Here is a 20945-nt window from a genome sequence, read left to right as displayed (position 1 = left end):
CGAATGTATCGTTTAATGTTTTTGATTAAACAACGTTGAGTTGTCCATTTAGTGATCTTTTTAATCTTTGCTATCTATAAAATATTCATTTTTTAAATTTAATTAATGAAATATGATTGTCAGACCGTCCATGTTATCAAATCAGTCAAAACCAGTCGAAACCGAGAAAACCGAAGAACTGGCGTTTTTTAAATATACTTGGTAGGGGTTTTGTATATACTCGATTTTTTTTATTTATGTTGGCAACGTATACTTTGTTGATTTTCAACTATACCTCAACAATGACTCAAAATCAATTTTTAGCGATAAATTTTAAAATAACACCCTATGTTCTGAAATAACACTAAGAAGACATAATTTTGTTGATTCTCAACTATGCCTCAAATCATAAGAAAGTGTCTTGTTTATGATTATATCCCTGTTTATGATTATATTTTATAATTTATTTCCAGTCCAGTTTTCTACAATGAAATGCCTATGAATCATAAAAAGAAGTGGTACATAAATGACGATGTTGGCGATAGTCTTCGAAAATACATTGAAATGATAAAATATGCCTATGATTATATCCGAGATAGAATATGCCGGTTAATAAAATGCTTTTAGGCCTATCCTTCATGGGGTATCCGAACTGTCGTCTAGCAAGAGTAGGGTTGTAACTGATTCCTCCCCGTGTGCCAAGAAGAGGCACATTGGAGAACTCCCCACAACCATCAATAATCACTCCGACATCATAAGCCGCATCGTACCAAACTATATCGGATGAAGTAAGAGGCATAATCCTTTGGGCCCAACGGAGCTTTTCTGGATTCTCCTTGAAGTGTCTAGTCCAAGGTAGGTGTGAAATAAACCACCTATATAGTAATGGTGCACAACAAAGAATAAGTCCTTCCCCCTTGTGGGTCCTATGATGAATAGAATGGTAAGCATCCGCAAGTAGGGTCGGAACGGGATTCCCTCCCAAGAAGATATGGATGGTACTATTATCCACAAAACTGTCAATATTGGGGAACAATACTAACCCATAGATGAGTAGAGCAAGGATAGCTTCGAAAGCGGCCACATCTCCGTTTTTGGCAAACAAAAATGTCTTCCCGAATAAAAAATTAGAGGTCAATCCTTGAAATCCTCCCTTTTTAGTGCGATTGGAGACTATGTCTGAAGTCTTCAAGTGAAGAGCATTTGCAATAACTGAAGGTGCAGGAGATTCTTCTAAACCGGTATAAGGTATCCTTTCGGAGATCGGCAAACCAACCCAATAAGAATACTCCTCTAGGGTAGGAACCAACTGATAATCGACAAAAGTAAAGCAGTGGTAAATTGGATCATAGAACTGGATGAGTGTGTTAAGAATTCCCTCTTCAACATTTGTATTGAGGATGCTCAAAAGTTTCCCATATCGCTTTTGGAAATCTTCGGGGAATGGAACTAGAGCTCCTAGCTCTCTTAGTCGGGAAAGGTCTGGTTCCTTGAAACTATACTTCTTAGTGTTCCTTTTCTTTAGGTCCATAATCTGTAATGTTTACAAAATAACTCTCTTAGGTCCTTCGAAAAAAAGATTTTCTTATGATGAAATGAATGCATGGATGCATGATTATGTTACAATGATTCAATGCACAAATGGAAGGTTGGGATACATAATGATGGAGTTTAAGGGTAAAAGCCCTCCCATATGGTAAGTACTAGGGTTTACTTGTACCTGCATCACGGGTTCTACAAAGTTCCCAAAGTCATTGACCGTCTTATGGACATTACCGGGTTACGGGACTACTCTCGTTCCGATAACATCCACGGGATAATCTCGTTTGAGTGTAGTTTCGCGTGACGACTAATCTCAAGACTACTCTTGATTTAGCCACCGCACTACGTCCTAGAAAAGGCCAAGATGGGTTAAAGGTGATTCTAAAGGTTCTCGGCTTCTCCGGACACTCACATTGAAAATAATACCATCATCATGACTTTTCATGACAACGAGTACTACCGTCATGAGGTCTCCACCAAGTGGGATCATATCACATGTGCTTCATAATCCAGACTACTCTGGACATGTCACTATGATTTCACCCCGTCCTATCTTATTGTGTCGCTCAAGCCCGGGTTAGGACTTATCTCACCACTCAGAGCAAACCCAAGTATATATATACAAATATTTACAATCAAAAGAATAAAAGCGCGAAAATAGTAATTTAAAACAAGTTAGGTTCAACCCGCTTGGTTGTCCCCAGTGAAGTCGCCATTTCTGTCGCGGTGATTTTTGGATATCGAGTTATTAATTAACTTCGAATCGCAATTTGATATTCCACCACCGATCTTTAATTTTATCCGAGGGAAAGGGAAAAAGTTCGAAAAAACCCTATTTATTTTAGAGAACAAGGTTCGGGGGTTAGTTATACGAAGGGAAGGTATTAGCACCCTAAGTATCTATAGTACTCTATAGGAACCTCTTGTTTTTATTCTATCTACGCGCTTTATTTTAATTGCTTTTGAAAAAAACGTATAAGAATTAAAGTGATAATGAAAAATGCTTAAAGAAAGAAAAAAAAGGGGGGAAATGTTTTTATTGATTTTATTTGATTGGAGAGACAAGTCTCATGCCTACGTACCCGAGGGATCAAACCACCGTAGTTCGGGGTAAAAGTCGATTTGTTTGTTGGTTTGTTTTTTATGGTTTTGAGAAAGGTTTCAAAAATGGAAAAGCCAAAGTGGCATAAAATGTGAAGTTGGTTCAATTTTTATTTGTGAAAACTAAGTCTAAATAGTTAGGATTGATTTATGTTTGATTTAGAAAAGAGACGCGAACACTTGGTTTGAAGTCCAAGAGTTTGATAAGTTGGCTTAGGGTGATGACATGTTTTGACAGTACTCTTCTAGAAGACATTCGAAATTCACATTGCTCTAAAGAAGCATACTCTTTACTTGAAGACAAAGTTATGAATCCGCAATAGAAATCGGCTAAGTTTCTTATTAAAAAAACTGATTTCTACTTGATTGCTTATTCACAATGTTACAATATTATGGTTGGAGGTATACAACCACACTATGGGAATATGCCGTCCAAAAATAATGAACGTATGCATTATAATTATAAAGTTGTCATGCAACCATACATTGCAGCAAGCAAAGTATTCTAAGTCCATTTATGTGAGGCGGCTAGAATGTATGTAATTCAATCACTTATTTGCCACACCTACCTTTAAACTACTACTCTTTCTTATTCCTGAACTATAATCATGATTATATTTATTTTATAGTTATATTATTATAATATATTTAATAATTTTATCATACAAACCTTTGAACTTGATGATGTTTATTCCTTGGTTAACGGTAACGAACCCCTTGACTCCGACCTTTCAAAGAAGACTCCTGCTAGTATTAATAACTTAATTCATTCATATAAACAAATGTGCAAGACATGGTTTACCTATTGATTGTCCGTGAAGAAGCACTTTAGTATGGATGCTGAAAATGTTTCGCAACTTAATTTAAGATCTATTAAAAGTTTAAGGTGTAGTCTTGGTGTTTTGGGCAGCACCAACCTTAACAAAATATTGAAAGAATGGAAAACAAAACAAAGAGAGACAAAACGTCATAAGTAATGACTGTTGAGGATTATAACAATCTGGAAGAGCGAATTTGTGACCTTTAAGCACACAAAAAAAAGAGTTATAAATTATTTGAAAGATTTGTGTTTACTAATATTGTAGTTGAAGACATCTATGTTAAACGAATGTATCGTTCAATGTTTTTGATTAAACAACGTTGTGTTGTCCATTTAGTGATATTTTTAATCTTTGCTATCTATAAAACATTCATTTTTTAAATTTAATTAATGAAATATGATTGTCAGACCGTCCATGTTATCAAATCGGTCAGAACCAGCCGAAACCGAGAAAACCAAAATGTCGTATGCGGCATTGTCAGAGGTCATCTCGTTAACATTGTGAGGAGTAAGTGCCTTTAATCTAACAATACAAAAATAAACAAGGAAGGCTAAAATAATCAAAAAATAAAATGATTAAATAATAATATCAGTGGTGAGCACAAACCGCTAAATTAGTATTATTCAAATTAATTCTCTTTATTGTCGGTAGGGAAAGAGAGAGTGAGCGTTAACTCAAAATAAAAAAATTCTTTCTATTGTCGGTTGGGGCATGCTAAAGAGAGAGCGGGATTAAAATCAACAAATTCCCACTATTGTCGATTGTGGCATACTAAAGAGAGAGCGATAAACTTTTTTTTTTAAACAAGATAGCGATAAACTTAAAATCAACTTTTAGCGATAAACTCTAAAATAACACTCCGTGTTCGGAAATAACACCAAGAAGACATATTTTGTTGATTGTCAAATATGCCTTCTTGATTATCTGACATAATACTCAATGTTCTGAAATAATCTCATGTTATGAAACTCGCACACAAAATATGTTTTCTTGGTGTTATTTTACAACGTTGTTTAAACGTAACACATAAGTCTTCAACTAGTAAACACAAATCATTTTAATAAAGACTTTAGACAAATGAACAAAGATCATAAACAACAAATTCGAGAAAGAAAAATAACATAAGATAATCACCAATTCATTATTTCAAACCATTATCTCTGTAATCATCAAACAAATTTCAAATGGAACAATCACATCACAAAGATAACCACTAACTAGTTTTACATAAATATATTCAAACATAAATCACTTTATATTTAATTTACTTTTTTAACTAAAATTAATTTTACAAAATTAATTAATTCAAAATCTTTTTTGTTTGGTACACAAAATCATTTTTTTAACCATTAAATCAAACACGCACTTAGTTTTTCTCACCAACTAGCTGAGGAGAGGCACAAGGCAATTTACCAATCTCATTCTTTAAGAAGCATTATGTGCATAATGACTTTAGATTTGCAATAGGAACACCTTACTAAGAAGGAAAAGTCGGAGAGATCAAGGCCCCGTTTGGCCCTACTTATTTTATACTTTTCTACTTCTCTTTAAAAGAAATAGAGAAGTAGAAAATTGTATTTGATCCTATTTCTCTTTAAAAGAATTAGAAAAATAAAGTAAAGAAGTAGAAAATAAGGAGAAGTTGGGTCAAACACAATTTTTTACTTATTTACTACTTTTAAGAAGAATAAAAAAAGTGGAAAATAAGTAGGCCAAACGGGACCAAGTGTCTCCGCACATATATTATAATTATGATTAAGAGTCTCATTTTTATGAATGTTATTAAGCTGGGCTTATTGAAGGAGACATCTCCCGAAAAACTAATGGTAAGTGACATTAGATTATACTATCAGGATAATAGTTAAAAAATTACATATAGAAATTTTGTACTATTAAGATTATACTATTGTTCAACTCAATTTTATATAAATATATTCAAACATCCAGTATTCAATTTACTTTTACCTAAAACCCATTTCACAAAATCAATTTTTTTCACAATAAAACCAAACATGCACTTAGTTTTTCTCGCCACCGGATGGCTAAACCGTACTTGTGTGTCTAGATTTGACCACCAAAAGGTTTTGTTTGAATACTACTAAGACATCAACTCATTTAGCTCCTTTGAAATTTGAGAGTATATAAAAAATAAGTGAAATCCTGGTGGTTTTTGTTTTCCAATCAGGTCTTCTGGGTTCTTCTCATGTGTGATTAGCAAGGAGAGAGGGATTAGCGATGATTATTTGAAAGAGGGGTCGATAAGGTGTGAAAAGTGCATCATATAATCATAGGAAAGTATTTGAGCTACGACCAAGAGTACTCATGCACCGTGCAAGGTATGAGTGACTCTCGCATAGTAGCCAGCAGCCTTGTTACACAAGAAACACAAGAATCGATTAAAGCCTAGTCTCTAAAATACATGTATGAGTTTTTAGTATATCTTTGGCGGAAATCATGTCCGGCTAAGTGCTAAATGAGCTATTAACTATGTCTTTGGAGTCCTCATTAGCAGTTTCCCTTTGAGGGAACTCAAACCAAAAAGAGACATTCCATCGATCACAACCGCAACATAAACTAACTGAACAACAGTGAACACGAATCAGGTAACGCCATTTCTTGAATTTATTTCCAAATAAATAATTAGGATAATACAATTTATTTTTTATTTAATTTAATAAAAGAAGAAAAAACTATCATAAACACTATTTTACCCCACCACTTCTCCTGACTTCCTTCAAGCTTTCTTCCCATGTGTTGATTCTTTTTTTTACAACATTGAGATGATGGATCACATTTGGACATGAAAACTGCTTCATTCAGCTCCCCATTAAAACCCAGAGCAAGTAATTCGGGATAAACCGGCATGTTAATCTTCCTTACAACATATATCAAACTGCAATAACCACAAAAAGAGGGGGAGAAATTTCACTAAGATCAGATTCACAGAATAATAGAACTATAAACAGGAAATGACACACCATATTCAACTGAATTTAAGAAATTGTAATAATACTTTAAAATGAGAATTGATGTTCGCAATTCACGTGTTTAATTTACATCAAACGACAGAACATCCTACTACTAACCTATTTTACTAACATCTAATGAAGCAGTGGCAAAAAACGTTGAGACACCAAATGCAAAAGCAGAAATTTTCTGTCAAGCCAAATGGCCCTTTGAAGTTGGAAGAGTTTTAAACAGACATACCCATGTTTGTTTCAACTTTCAATAGAAGTGCAAACATCAGGAAACAATTTGAGGGAAGTTGGCTCAAAAACAAGCATTGGTCTCATTTGGTTTGCTGGAAAAAAAAAAACACAGGAGATGGAACTGCAATGGCGGAACCAACGATACGAAAAAGTTTCCAAAATGTCACAGAAAATGAGCTGATAAGCTAGCTATATTATTCTGAATACTAAATTTATCCATCAATTGTTTTTAATTCAAAACTACTTCACAAAGTGATCTTTTCTCCCACTCCTTTCCCTTCAACTTCTTCCCACATCTAAACATGCCGTCACCGCTTGTCCCCTTACTAACCTGTCCTATGGTGGTAGTCTGGTAGACATCCCATCTTACCAACAGGTTAACTCTTTAGTATATTAGATCGCACTTGGACAATAATAGAATATCTTAGGAGAAACCAACTAGCTGAGGAGAGGCACAAGGCAATCTACCAATCTCATTCTCTAAGAAGCACTATATGCATAATGACTTTATATTTGCAACAGGAACACCTTACTAAGAACTTATTAAATAGTAGATTTCACCTAAATTTCAAATACTATTAAAAACTTATTAGAAATGTGGATCCGTATAAATATAATTCATACCGATAGAAAGGAGTTTAAACAGATAATCAATGTTTGTGTTTGTTCTAATCAAATTGTCTCGTGTTGAAGTACAATTTTTGAATAATAGCAAAAATATGATATAAACATGTCAACACTTGTTTATACTTTAGAGTATTAAACGTGGTTGTTGCTTTTATATGCTGTCAGCCATGACTTACAGGACAAAGGGTACAGAAAAATGGTAAAGGAAAGTAAAATGTTCAAAGTTCGCAATTCAATTCAATACTACTGTACTTCAATATTTAAGGTCAAACACGTACACATTGAAAGAGACGTAATGAATTGGTATAAAATCACTTATATTCAAATATAAAAGCACTCTTAACTAAAATCAATTATACAAAATTAACTCATTCAAAATTATTTTTTTTTTTCACGATAAAGCCAAACAGGCCCTTAGTTTTTCTCGCCAACGGATATTCTACTGGCTAAACCCTACGTGTGTTTCTAGGTTTGACACCAAAGGTTTTGTTCCCTTTGGTGTTTTCCTTTTCAATTAAGATTGAATTCGATTAAGACCTTGACTCATTTAGCTCCTTTGAAATTTGAATTTAAAAAAAAAAAAAGTAAAATCTTCGTGGTTTTTTTTCTTCCATTCAGGTCTTCGGGGTTCTTCTCATGTGTGATTAGAAAGGGGGGTAGCAGCAGAACTAAAATTAGTTGAAAATAGGAGTTGATAAGGTGTAGAAAGTGCATCATATTATCATAGAAATTTGATCTATGACCAAGAGTACTCATACGCCGTGCTAGATATGAGTGACTCTCGCATAGTAGCCAACAGCCTTGTTACAAAAGAAAACCCACAAGAAACACAAGAATCGATTAAGGCCTCGTCTCTAAAATACATGTATAAGTTTTTAGTATATTTTTGGCGGAAATTGTGTCCGGCTAAGTGCTAAATGAGCTATTAACCTCTGTCTTTGGAGTCCTGATTAGCAGTTTCCCTTGAGGAACTCAAACCAAAAAGAGACATTCCATCAATCACAACCACATCATAAACTAACTGAACAACAGTGAACACGAATCAGGAAACGGCATTTCTTGAATTTATTTCCAAATAAATAATTAGGATAATACAATTTATTTTTTATTTAATTTAATAAAAGAAGAAAAAACGATCATAAATACTATTTTACCCCACCAGTTCTCCCGAGTCCACACAGATATCCACCTGTCCTTGACTTCCTTCAAAGCTTTCTTCCTATGTGTTGATTCTTTTTTTTACAACATTGTTATGATGGATCACATTTGGACATGAAAACTGCTTCATTCAGCTCCCCATTAAAACCCAGAGCAAGAAATCAGGAGAAACCGGCATGTTAATCTTCCTTACAACATGTATCAAACTGCAATAAGCACAAAAAGAGGGGGAGAATTTCGCTGGATCAGATTCAGAAGAGGAAGTTGTAGAATAATAAACTATAAACAGGAAATAACACACCATATTCAACTGAATTTAAGAAATTGTAATAATACATTAAAATGAGAATTGATGTTGGCAGAATGGCAGGCAATACATGTGTTTAATTTAAATCAAACGACAGAAAATCCTACTAACCTATTTTACTAACATCTAATGAAGCAGTGGCACAAAACACACGTTGAGACACCAAATATAAAAGCAGAAATTTTCTCGGTCGAGCCAAATGGCCCTTCGAAGCTGGAAGAATCTTTAACAGACATACCCATGTTTGTTTCAGCTTTCAACAGAAGTGCAAACATCAGGAGTCAATGTGAGAGAAGTTGGCTCAAAAACAAGCATTGCTATCATTTGGTTTGCTGGAAAAAAGAAGAGAAAAAAAACACAGGAGATGGAACTGCAATGGTGGAACCGACAATACAAAAAAGTTTCCAAAATGACACAGAAAATGAGCTGATAAGATGATAAGCTACATTATTCTAAATACTAAATTTATCCATCAATTTTTTTTAATTCAGAACTACTTCACAAAGTGATATCTTACGTATTTTCTATATGAGAGCATAAATGTCTTCGCAAAATACTAATTCCTTTCTTTCAATTTTTCTACCCAACCAAACAAGTAAAGAGAACACTTATCTTTTCTTACCCAGATTCTCTTTTCTCCCACTCCTTTCCATCCAACTTCTTCCCACATCCAAACATGCCATCACCGCCTTATCCCCTTACTAGTTACTACCCTGTCCTAGCACATGGTGGTGGTCTGGTAGACATCCCATCTTACCAACAGATTAACTCTTTAGTATATTATATGGCACTTGGACAATAATAGAATATCTTAGGGGAAACCAACTAGCAGAGGAGAGGCACAAGGAAATCTACCAATCTCATTCTCTAAGAAGCACTATATGCATAATGACTTTATATTTGCAATAGGAACACCTTACTAAGAAAGAAAAGTTGGAGAGATCAAGTGTCTCTGCACATATATTATAATTATATTAAGAGTCTCATTTTTATGAATGTTATTAAGCTGGGTTATTGTGTTATCTTCCCTTGTACCTGACCTCATATCATACTCTCTATAAAAGTCTCAGATATTTTTGAGGATGCCTTTAACAATCCCTTTATCTATAAAAACAGAGAATGGGCAGCTGGTTTTCGTTCATAAGCCAAAACTCTGTTTGAATCAGACATGATTGCTCATGCTCAGTCATCAGCATTAGTAAACACACCTCTATTGTATTGGAATTTAGAACTGCCTCCAATATAAAAAAAAAAACATGATACACCAACAAGTTTTCTAAAAATGGATCCTCTCATAAGATTTTAATAATGTGAAAATTGTGTCCATCTCTATCTCTTCATGAGAAAACAATTAAGAATCCCACATTGGATGAGATAAGACCTGAAAATGTGTTTGTACATGTGGGGCAATTCTCACAAGTCAAGCTGGTTTTGTAAAAGTTGAGTTAGGTCAAAACCAAATTCTAAGATGGTATCAGAGCTTAGAGTTTGATCTTGTCAATCAGGCGACGCCTGGATTTGAACTGGGGAAAAGGATTTGGAGTCCCCCACCTTACCACTCTAAAGTGGGTTTATCACGAACCACATGTTTTTTTTTTTTATACAAAATTAGATTGTCCAAACAAAGAATGGTAATGCTTTATGCAATCATCATAAAAAAGTTTTCCATGAATGTGCCGTTTATTTACTTGTATATAGTGATTATCCATTGGATAAGGAGGGAAGACACGAGATGGACAACCTTTAAAATTACTACTGTATATAGTTATTTCTATCCACAAATGCAACGTCAAAGAAAAAGGGATGGTGCGGTGATGCACCACTAAAAGAAAAGCATGCCGTGCTTGATTATAACATGAAATTGATCATATACATGCCAAATTTAGACGATGTAATAAGGCACATGTCAAGCAAAACTATCCATTTATTTTATTTTATTTTGCATAAGTTTGATGGGTAGATGAGTTATTAGTACATTTGTTCCTTACCCTGGGGTCGAAAAAGAACAAATACATAGATAACTCGTCTAATTGACGCAAGCAGAGAGTAAAAAAAAGATAAGTGGATGGTCATGCCCGACATAGACCTTATTGCGTCTAGATATGACTATGGGCGCTATATATTTATTTCAACGATGAAGCACAATATGTTTTCCTCTTATAGAGGTGTACCATTGCTCCACTCCTCTTTCTCACTTTTGGTGTTGCATTGTGAATAAAAAATAATTATATACACGTAACTTTTAAGGTTGTCAAGCTTGTACCTTCACCCTATCCCCAATGCATATCTAACTATGATGAAGCAGCACCTTGTTGTCTCTCTCTCCTTCACATGAAAAATCTAAGATAAAAAAGATCCAATTCCATTTACCTCAACATTGTTTATAGGGAGCATTATGTGGTATCGTCTGAATGAACCAAAACCATAAGACAAAACAAGGCAGATGCCTCAAGACAAAAGCCCCAAGTAACTGTGATATCAGTTATAATTGATCAAACACACACAATACAATAGCATTTGTCAACACATCATTACAAAATGCATCAAATTTAAACTAACTAACATTCCATTCGATCTCTATGAGAAAAGCACCGATTATCAAGCCAATGCCGAACAACTAACAATATATAGCACCATCATTCAATCATCCACATTTTCAAGCATGAGTGATAAAAGACAAAAATAGCAATTAGAGAGATAGCTAGTTCCTTACCTTTGAGAGTGACCCTCATCTTGAGACAGGCTTCTGCAACAATGCAGTCAAGTAAAGCTCCCCATTCTTAACACCACCAGCATCAGTCTTATTCCCTGTTGCCCACTTCACTTTCTTGTAACCCAATTTCCCAATCAAAGGCTTATACACTTTCTCAAGATCCACACCCTTACTAAAAAAATGATCCAACCACAAATACCCTCCACCTCTCAACACTCTATCAACATCAAACAACAAAAACTCCAACATTGTCACCGGAATCCACCGGTTCACTGCACGACCACACCGAACAATATCCACAACACCATCGAAAAGCGGCAATCTCTGCTGTAACGGAACATGAAGCGGCACAAGTCCCCTCAACGCAACAGCTTCACTATAAGGCGCCACAACATTCATCGTCGTTGTCACCACCGTCACATTACGAACCTTCATCGCAGCGGCAAATGATCCAGTACCACCACCAACATCTAATCCAAGCCGGAGAATCGATTTAGCTGATTTCGCGATCTGGAGAAGCTGTTGAACAGGTAGATCCAAATCGGAATTGTATGTAGTAAACTTAGAAATTTCACGAGAAGGTTGAAATCCGAGATTAGGGTTTTGACGGTTAAGACAATCAAACGATTTACACGAATAACGATCCCAAATGACCGACGAATCAGGGAGAGAAGAAGGAAAAGGATTACGCGGAAGCGAATTCGAGTTAGTTTGTTTCTTCGGCGTCGGAGAGAAACACCGCCGACGAGGGAGTGGATGACAACCGCGAAGAATTAACGATTCAGCGAGGTCGGAATCGGAAGGACAAATTGAAAACGGTGTGTATGTCATATACTTGTGGAGAAGATCAGGGTGGTTATGACAAGATGAAGCAATTGGAGAGAGGTGTGAGTATAGTAATAGATCTGAAGGGATTGTGGATTTAGTGTTTGTATTTGGATCGGTGTTTTGGAGGCGCGTGAGATGGTTAATGGTGGCGCGTATGGTGTGAAGTTGACGGAGGAGTTCGTCGGGGATTGGTGGGAGTGGTTTAGGGGATTTGGGTGATTGGAGTGTTGTGGAGAGATGGTAGAGTGAGAGAATGTTGGTTGCTACCATTGCTATTAGGAGAAGAAGGTTTAGTGTCATGGTGCTGAATGTGAAAGCCATTTGGTTTTCTGTGTTTCTTTGTTTTTCTTCTTTCTCTGTTAAGCTCAGATTACAATACTCAGAGTGGTGTAGTGTAGCTTACTCACTGTATTGTCTTTGTCTTGTTTGTTTGGTTTGGTTAATTGGGATTTGAGAAGCTAAAATTATGATTATTTTAAGATTAGCAAGTGGGTTTGTGGTTTGAGTTGACTAATTGGACTTGAGAGAGTGTTTCATGTGAGTGGAGTGTCACTGATGATAGTATATGTGAGTTGGTAACATTTATGATGTGTGATTCTAAGTTGTTTGATTATGAATCTGATTTAGTACTACTAGTGCTGTAAATATGTGGGACCAAATTTGGGTTTATTGTTTACTGTTTTCATGTAAATAGTTTAGTACTATATTAAACATGAATTTATGGATGCTTCTGTTCTGTATCTTTTTGGTGGACAATGAGAACAAAGAAGAATTGGGTGAAAGGAAATGGGAGAGATGGTAAAGGACAAAACAGCATGATGCACGTGAATTTTGTCAAGATGGATCTCTTTGTTTTCTTGCGTTTAATCTTTCATTTGATTTCTTTGTTTGTGCCATACAGTGTTTGGAATTTTAGACTGATCGGGTGACTCTTCATCGTAAATAATGTTAACCGTGTTTGAAGGAACTTGTATTGCAAAGAAAAAGTAATTAATTTGCTAGCAAGGACAACACTCAGAATAGAGAAAGCATGAAGTAATTGTAGGCACAAAAGTTGGGCTTTTACGCCAAGGTTGGTACATACTAAGTTATTAACTCTTAATTAATTGCATCGTTGTATCTAGTACACTTTTAGACGAAAAGAAATTCCATTTTATTCTGATTTTATGGCGAATTCATGGTTATGAGGAGATTAAGGTGTTGTATTAATGCTCTTCAAAATGAAAGTGTGTATCACATTCATATGTTAAGGATTTATTATTAGATGGATATAAAGTTTGGGATATATAGTACTAAAATTTGTAATTTATTCACATGTTTTCATATGTGAAATGTTAATTATTGAAGCGTCGCTTCGGTGCATTAGGATGAGTTAATTTGGGAGATGATAAAAATGGATGTTATTATATCAAATCTGATTATAATTTAGCGGTGACACATTGTTCACAGTGAACGATTCCATGTGGCAGCAATAGGAATGATATATGGAAGTCTCAAGCTCTTCACAGATTATGTCATTTACTTTGGTGTTTGTGTCAAGAATGTCTCCAAACGAGATCTCGTTTGTCACAACGATATGTGGATTGTTCATTGCTAAGTCTCATTTGTGATCATGATGGAGAAGATGACTTTCATGTGTCTTTTGAGTGCACAAAAAATACGAGATAGCTCATAGCTGGCAGACAGCAAGCCATGAAGTTGTCCTACAAAATGATGAGTAACGATTTGAGTCTGTAGCTGCTCGAATTTTTGTGATTTGCAATAAGGAGGAAAATGGTACAGTAGGACTTGTTGCAACACTGTTTTGATGCATATGGATAATCAAAATGAACAAGTTTGAAATGATAGCAATTCAGGTAGGAAAGACAACTTTTGTTATGTGGAAGGAGTGAGTTTCTGTTAATACACTACAACAACCTTTAACAGCCCTGAGTGCGACTAGCAAAGTATGTCAATGAACGAAACCGAACGTTTGATGGATAAAGTGTAACATCGACACATGTTTTTTTTGTTGAAACAAGCAGGTGTGGCTACTTCAACGTATTGATTTTGTAACCATGAATGTTAGTTTGTGGTTGTGGTTACCACGTTGCAGCAGACATTATTATCCAATGTGGAGGGGGAAGTTATTGCTCTGCTACTTGCGATGAAAGAGGCATGTGTGTCAAGGTTTTGCTCATGCTCAATTTGAAAGCGACTCTCAATTACCAGTAGATGTGATTCGATTAAAGCAAAGATGCAACTTTGATTTTAGCTAATGTTATTCATATTAAGTCGTTCGTAAACTTTGAAGTAAAATTTGTTACGAGACAAACAAATTTGGTTGCTCATACTCTTATTAGGTGGTTAACTCTTGAACTAATTTTCATAAATTTGAGTTTATTTCTTTTTATATCGAACGTTTATTGATTAATGAAATACATTAAAAAAATAGTAGAAAAATGAAATGACTAAGTCTTCATAAACTAACGCATACAACTGAGAGGATCAGAGTTCAAACTCAAGGCATAATGTTCGGCCTAACAATTTCATCATTATTTTTCTCAATTAAGTTAGAATTTGTGAACAAAATACATTAAATTTATTTTGGTAAAAAAAAATCCAGAGATCAAAATATAAAAAACTAAAAATCAAAACTCATTAAACAAGGCCTATATTTTTTTTCTTTTCATTTCAAGGCCAAAGGCCAATCTGCATGATTTTTTAGTTAGAGTATTTACCCTAAAATAAAAGTAAAGGGACTATATAAGTAAAAGGAGGGGGTGCAAGAGAATCTTACTATTGAAGTACATCGAGTTTTTGGTTCGTAAATAAGCGCTTATTTCAAACGCGATCTGTGATAGTGGTGGTGCTGCATAAGGATCAACACAAAACCAAAACCCCCACTCACAAACCCACCAAGGATTCTTTCTTCTGCTAATCTAACCAAATGGTAACTTCCCATTCCATTTCCCTCTTTATTTTTCAATCTTTTTATCAATCAAACACATGGCGTGCACAATTTTTAATCCTCGAATGCAAACCATAGATGAGCTGAAATTTGTATGTTAGGGTTATCTTGTGCTCAAAATTGTGTTGCGTTTGAGCTTTTTATTCATTGCTTTAATTATTCGGATGATTAATTACAAAATTTTGTGTGTTAGGGTTCTTTGCTATAATTGTGTTGTGTTTATAGTCAGATTTTTGTTTTTTTAGCATAATTGTTACTTGTTTGTGGTTTATATATCTTATCTGATAATTTCAGGCTGATCCTGAGTTGGAAGCAATCAGGCAGAGAAGGATGCAGGAGCTTATGGGGGGTCGGCAAGGCGCGGTTAGCAATCATTATGATTATCCTATGTTTGTTTATTATTATTATTCTTTGACAGCAGAGAGTGAGAATTTGCTTGTGATTTGTGTCGATATTACAGGGAAATCAACAGAGCCCCGAACAGCAGAATGCTCAGGAGGATGCAAAGAGGTTAGTTTATGATTATTATACATTTCTTATGCTGTTATTATGTTGATTATTGTTCAACTCAGTTGCATAGATTTAGTTTAAGGAGCTTTGTTGATCGGTCCATTTATCTTTATGATTTACTCGGATATTTTTTTCCCTTGGAGTGACGGTGATTTTTTATTTGAATTGAAAAATGATTAATTTAGGGAGGCAGAGGAAAGAAGACAAATGATGCTTAGTCAGATACTGTCTGCTGAAGCACGAGAAAGACGTAAGTATATAACAAAATCTTTCTTAGATGTTATTTGACTTTTTCTGTTATAGCACTCTCGTTTTTCCTTTTAAAGCTTAGCCTGATTGATGATTGTCTTAAAATAACATGGTTGTGTATTTTGCTGTACTTTTACTACCGACGGATGGTATATGAAAAACTTTGTAGTTTTCCATTGCACAATTAATATTTCAATCATGTCTTCAGTCAGGCTTTAACGATTATAATTTATATAAAGTTTATAAAACCTAGTTGCAGTATTTTGTTAAACTTCCATATATTGTATTTGTAATGGGCTTCTGTAAGATATTTTGACAAACTAAACTTTATTCATAGAGGTTGTTCATAATCATAAAACATGCATCCTATGTCAGAAATTAGAATAGAATACATGAGATATTACGAAAGTACCCATATTTCTTGTATAATCTTGCTATGGCTGATGTCTTCCACTGGAATTCATATCAAAGTTAATAAAGAATGTTAGTATATTTGACTGTTACTATGTAGTCATTATGCCCAATTAGCATAGTTTCTACTCAAGTTACATCATCTGAGTTCTGAAGTCTATCTAGGAAAAGTTCAAAGAGTCTCCAACTCACCCGGTGATTTTGACCCAATAATAGAAAAAGCAACTTTGGTGGTGTTTTTGTCTCTCTGATACTTCATACCCGTAGTTTGATAAGTATACATTAAATTACTTGCAATTTTTCTTTCCCGCTACCATCTGTTCTCTTTTTGTCCCTGTTTGCACAGTCGTGTTTTCTAGGTAGTTACCCTCTGAGGTTATGTGGTTGGATTGGATAACATGATAGATACCCTATGGTTGGTCTCCATGCCTGCTTTTTTTGGGCCCGGGGTGTTTTTTTTATAGCTTTACAAATCTGAGATGTATCTGTTTTTTTTCTTCTTAACAATAACAACAACAAAAGGAAGGTGGATTTAGGAGGTATAAGTTGACTTATGAATGTATTGAATGTAGTAGAGTTGGAGATTTGATGGAACTATTTTTGCTCGAACTTATATAGGTAGGAGGATATGAGTGTTGTTATCTTAGTTATTTGCAGACACAGATAGATAATCACATTTGTCTTAGTTATTTGCAGACACAGTTAGATAAATCACATTTGCATTTAAAATTATATATTTAAACATCGAACAATGTGCCTCTGAATTTTCCTATGAGAATCTGAAGGAGTGAAGTATTTTGCTACACGGAACTGACTTTCTTTTCTCTTTCAAATTTGTTACATAATTACGTGCAGTTGCTCGAATTGCTTTGGTGAAACCTGAGAAAGCAAAAGGTGTTGAAGATGTTATATTGAGAGCAGCTCAAATGGGTCAGATAGCTGAAAAGGTATATTAGATCTTGTTTTTGCTGCAACTTTTTTCATTCTTATCACAAGTTGATAATATTTATTGCATCTATTGTCATCCGATCTGAGAGGTTCTAGTTATAACATCTATTTGTTCGATCAACCGTTGGTCCGAGAAAGGTTCTCTATCTAGGACCAATAAAAATGTTGGTAACAATTCCACGAATGGTCTAACATGGTTTTCCATTAATAGAGGTTTAGTGCTCTCATCTGTCATGTAACTTTCATGTAAAACCCTACTATTTAGTTTATAATAATATTTGATAGAATTTTTTTCAGAATCCTATACTACAGTTAGGATTGTAAAGGGAGCTATAGACACATGAGATCTTAACATGGAATGTGAGATCTTACCTCACATGGTTATGCTTTAGAAATTATAATAAAATTATCGATTACCTTACAAGTAAACTAAAGTGCTGACACCTTTTTTCTCTCTATGCGATCGATTATCATATAGAAACTAGAAAAAGCGAGTCAGTGATGGGGAAACTCTGGAAGTCTTATACTGCAAACCCACATAAAAAACTATCCAATAAATCTTGTGTCTTTGCTTAGAAACTAGAAAAATATATGCAGTAAATAAAACCAACTAATCTGAACTAATGTTGATGCTTGAAATACTGACATGCCAACTCAGATTGAGGCTTTCTAGAAGGACTGCAAAGGCAGAATCAGTATCAGGCTTGAAGCACCTAGTCGCGGAGAAGGGAAATGATCTATTTCCCTTCCCATTGCAAATCGTGCTGGCTGAGGGTATACATTTGGGTTTAGGGGTGGGGGTGAGGATGGGGGGTGGTATGCTTGGTTTGTTCAGGTTTTTTAGTGTTTCCAGCATTTGGTACTGGGTTTGGAATGTATAGTTGTCTAATAGTAGTACAATTCTGCATATAGAGTTATGATTATGACTACCTTGTTTTAGGGTAAGATGCTGAAAGTCAGAAGATATCAGTTAGGCAGTCTTAAGGCTTGGTTGAGAATGAGTTGTTTAGGTAGATTTTCTATAATGTCTTTGCATGCAAGGATTTGGTTTTTTATGGTGACTTACATGAGCCAATTTCGGATCACTGGAAGTTTCAGTTTATTTGAAAGTTCCAATAGTGTTGGTGTTGATATATATAATCTGTGGGACAATGGTTTTACATTGTTTTCGCATTTTGTAACGCCCAATCCCCCCTATTTCCTTGAATAATAAAAGCTATTAATTTTTCCTTCCAAAAAACTGGAACTAAGCAATCACTGTTGGAATTGTTTATTTTTGTTGTTGCTTATATACAGATATCATGTCCCGGTGGACATTTAAGTAATTAGTCCAAATGAAGCATTATTGGATCAAGATATCTTCCATGACTGATGACTCATTTATTAAATGGAATTCTTAGGTTACTGAAGAAAGACTCATAACACTGCTGGAGCAGATTAACAGCCAAACATCAAAGCAGACAAAAGTTACAGTAAGTTGTAGAATATTTGCTGCATTGTTCTGTTTTCATTTATCAGTTTATGTATTTACCGTAACTTTTTTCATTTACATTTTCAGATACAGAGGCGTCGAAATGTTCTTGAGGATGATGATTAGCTTTCACCGTCTCTTAACTGGTTTATCTACTATTGACTCCATTCTTAATCATGCATGTATTTTACAGACTAAGTATTTTGTAAGTGGGTTGTGAAATATGTTTTATTTTGAAATTTTGGGTGTCTTGCCCGGCCACCGAATTAAACAGCATATTTGAAATATGTGTGGGAATGAATGGAAATGAAAGGTTTGTTATGCGAGGAAGGGAAAATGCATAAAATGAAGTTGTAATTTAGTAATTTTTCAGTTTGATAAAAATTATATTTCATTTTAAAAGATGGTTTTTTATTTTTGCAAGAACAAATTTGAAAAATCCATCAAATGAATTGAATAGCCATCTCCAAAAATTGCATTGCATCATGTCACTAGATGAATGCCCATCTCATTGATAGATCTCTTTGCACTTGATCGTTTCGTCTCAAAACCACACAACTAGATGTACCTTGTTATAGGCATATATGATCAATTGCTTCTCCATGATCTTATAATGCACCTTCCAGCCAAATGATGTGGCTTGTTGCGCCAACTATTTGGTTATCCCTGGTTTTTTTTTCTTTCATTTTATTTTAAAAAATCAAAGAAACAAAGACTAAGCAAATTGATGCACTCTCAATGTAGAATTCTCTCTAAATGGCATCATCATGCTCTCATCTCTTGTTTCTTCAACTACTCTTCCTCCATTTTCTCAATACTCTTGTTTATTTCATTTGTTGATTTTGGGTTGAGGGTGATGGCTGCGACGACAGGTGAGTGTTGTAATATACGGTATTACACAATGGGAGGTTCCTTTTTGTTGGTTATCCGAAAATGTTGAAAAATACTTAGGATGAAAAGACTTGTATGAAACAAATGCCGTACAACAAAAGGATACATTTTCATATTGATAATAAATCTTTTTTTCATAAGTTAATTGTAAAGATTCCACAGTTGAACGTGTAAGCACAAAAATTACTTCATCATTTACATGTACAAAAGAACAGATTTTTTTTTTCCTCTATTAGTATATCATCTCTGCTATAGAACAATTACCAAACTTTTGAACAGGAAAAATGACCTTTCTAACATTAATCTGTCACCTAAATGTAACCAAACCTATCAAGAATAATAAGCATCACACACACAAATATAAGGCTGAAGTTGGATTAGTAGGATGGGCAGAACAAACTCATACGTTTATTCCAAACCATGCATGAGTAACTCAGGAGTCAGGGACATGATTTTATCTTCTGGTTCCTTCCAAACATCCGGTTTATGTTAATTCCAAATGGTAATCTCTAGTTTATTCATCACTAGGCAAAGCTTTATATAGGGTTACAAGTCATATAGTCACTTACAAGTAAGTACACACACACTTCGAGCAATGACTTGCTAGCCAAGCCACTGCAGGCAAGGCCTGCTCTGCCTACGCACACACACACATGCTCATTGGCGCGCCATGAGCCTAACACAACTCTAACAGTTTATACAAGAAGCGTGCTGTTTCAGATCGTCTTGAAAGAATTTTCTTTGAAAGTTCAATTAGAGTGTTCTTATCAAGCCACGGACCACTGCAGAAGAGTGAGTATAGCTAAAACAGAAAACCATATTGCAATTAATTATGACAAGTTACTCATATAACTTACATTATGCTCACAGTTGTTAGAAATTGCATCAGTAATTCATCCAAGCTCACCAACACCTCCATATCCTTTTTGTTTTCCATCATAACAGGTTCTTTCATTAACTCATCCACAAGTACAAGGTGGGTTGTCAAATATTCCTGGAGAAAATGATAAAAGTTAATGAAAAAAAAAACTTGTGATAAAAGAATATAAATAATATTGACTGTTTCATATATTATAAGCACATTTTATTCAAAGTTATTTCAAACACAAAAAACAAATTGGCTGACCTTCATCTTTAAGTATTCAGGTGAAAAACCAGCAAGACGTGAAAGATCTGCTGATGGAGATGTCACTTTTGCCTTCAATTGAGCTAAATTCCTTAGCTTTATCA

The 20945-nt window shown here is 34.8% G+C and overlaps 3 protein-coding genes across 5 annotated transcripts; 1 reads left to right on the top strand and 2 right to left on the bottom strand.

The window, feature by feature from the left end:
* Positions 1-475: 475 nt before the first annotated feature.
* LOC123914608 lies at positions 476-1510 on the bottom strand. The gene has a single exon (XM_045965806.1). It carries the CDS (start codon positions 1508-1510, stop codon positions 476-478), a length of 1035 nt encoding a protein of 344 aa, XP_045821762.1.
* A 4522-nt stretch (positions 1511-6032) lies between these two features.
* LOC123916416 (probable methyltransferase At1g29790) lies at positions 6033-13225 on the bottom strand. 3 transcript variants are annotated; one of them, XR_006812137.1, is made up of 3 exons: positions 11458-12842; positions 8983-9076; positions 6033-6336 (listed from the first exon to the last, which is right to left on the bottom strand). XR_006812137.1 is itself a non-coding variant. In XM_045967871.1 (2 exons), the coding sequence occupies exon 1, from the start codon at positions 12604-12606 to the stop codon at positions 11473-11475; it is 1134 nt and encodes a 377-aa protein (XP_045823827.1). In that variant the 5' UTR covers positions 12607-12841; the 3' UTR covers positions 6033-6336; positions 11458-11472. The 3 variants fall into 3 exon arrangements, 2 of the variants coding, with proteins under 2 accessions (XP_045823827.1, XP_045823826.1); XM_045967871.1 differs by lacking the exon at positions 8983-9076 and having other exon boundaries at positions 11458-12841; XM_045967870.1 differs by lacking the exons at positions 6033-6336; positions 8983-9076 and adding an exon at positions 8312-8643 and having other exon boundaries at positions 11458-13225.
* Positions 13226-15053: 1828 nt separating this feature from the next.
* Positions 15054-19189, top strand: LOC123914396 (DNA-binding protein DDB_G0278111). Its single transcript, XM_045965528.1, has 7 exons — positions 15054-15217; positions 15530-15598; positions 15696-15745; positions 15931-15995; positions 17261-17352; positions 18754-18825; positions 18912-19189. Exons 1-7 carry the CDS (start codon positions 15215-15217, stop codon positions 18948-18950), a joined length of 390 nt encoding a protein of 129 aa, XP_045821484.1. The 5' UTR covers positions 15054-15214; the 3' UTR covers positions 18951-19189.
* The last annotated feature ends 1756 nt before the right edge of the window (positions 19190-20945 follow it).

The sequence above is a fragment of the Trifolium pratense genome, linkage group LG3 (assembly GCF_020283565.1).
Source record: "Trifolium pratense cultivar HEN17-A07 linkage group LG3, ARS_RC_1.1, whole genome shotgun sequence".
NCBI classification, from domain to species: domain Eukaryota; kingdom Viridiplantae; phylum Streptophyta; class Magnoliopsida; order Fabales; family Fabaceae; genus Trifolium; species Trifolium pratense.
This window is presented reverse-complemented; position numbering and strand designations above follow the sequence as displayed.

Bases quoted from the DNA above. Each gene is read 5' to 3' on its own strand.
- LOC123914396 (XM_045965528.1), top strand. The intron at 17,353-18,753 runs GTATATTAGATC...TGGAATTCTTAG, and splicing joins TGGGTCAGATAGCTGAAAAG to GTTACTGAAGAAAGACTCAT. The intron at 18,826-18,911 runs GTAAGTTGTAGA...TTACATTTTCAG, and splicing joins CAAAGCAGACAAAAGTTACA to ATACAGAGGCGTCGAAATGT.
- LOC123916416 (XM_045967870.1), bottom strand. From the start codon at position 12,606: ATGGCTTTCACATTCAGCACCATGACACTAAACCTTCTTCTCCTAATA.
- LOC123914608 (XM_045965806.1), bottom strand. From the start codon at position 1,510: ATGGACCTAAAGAAAAGGAACACTAAGAAGTATAGTTTCAAGGAACCA.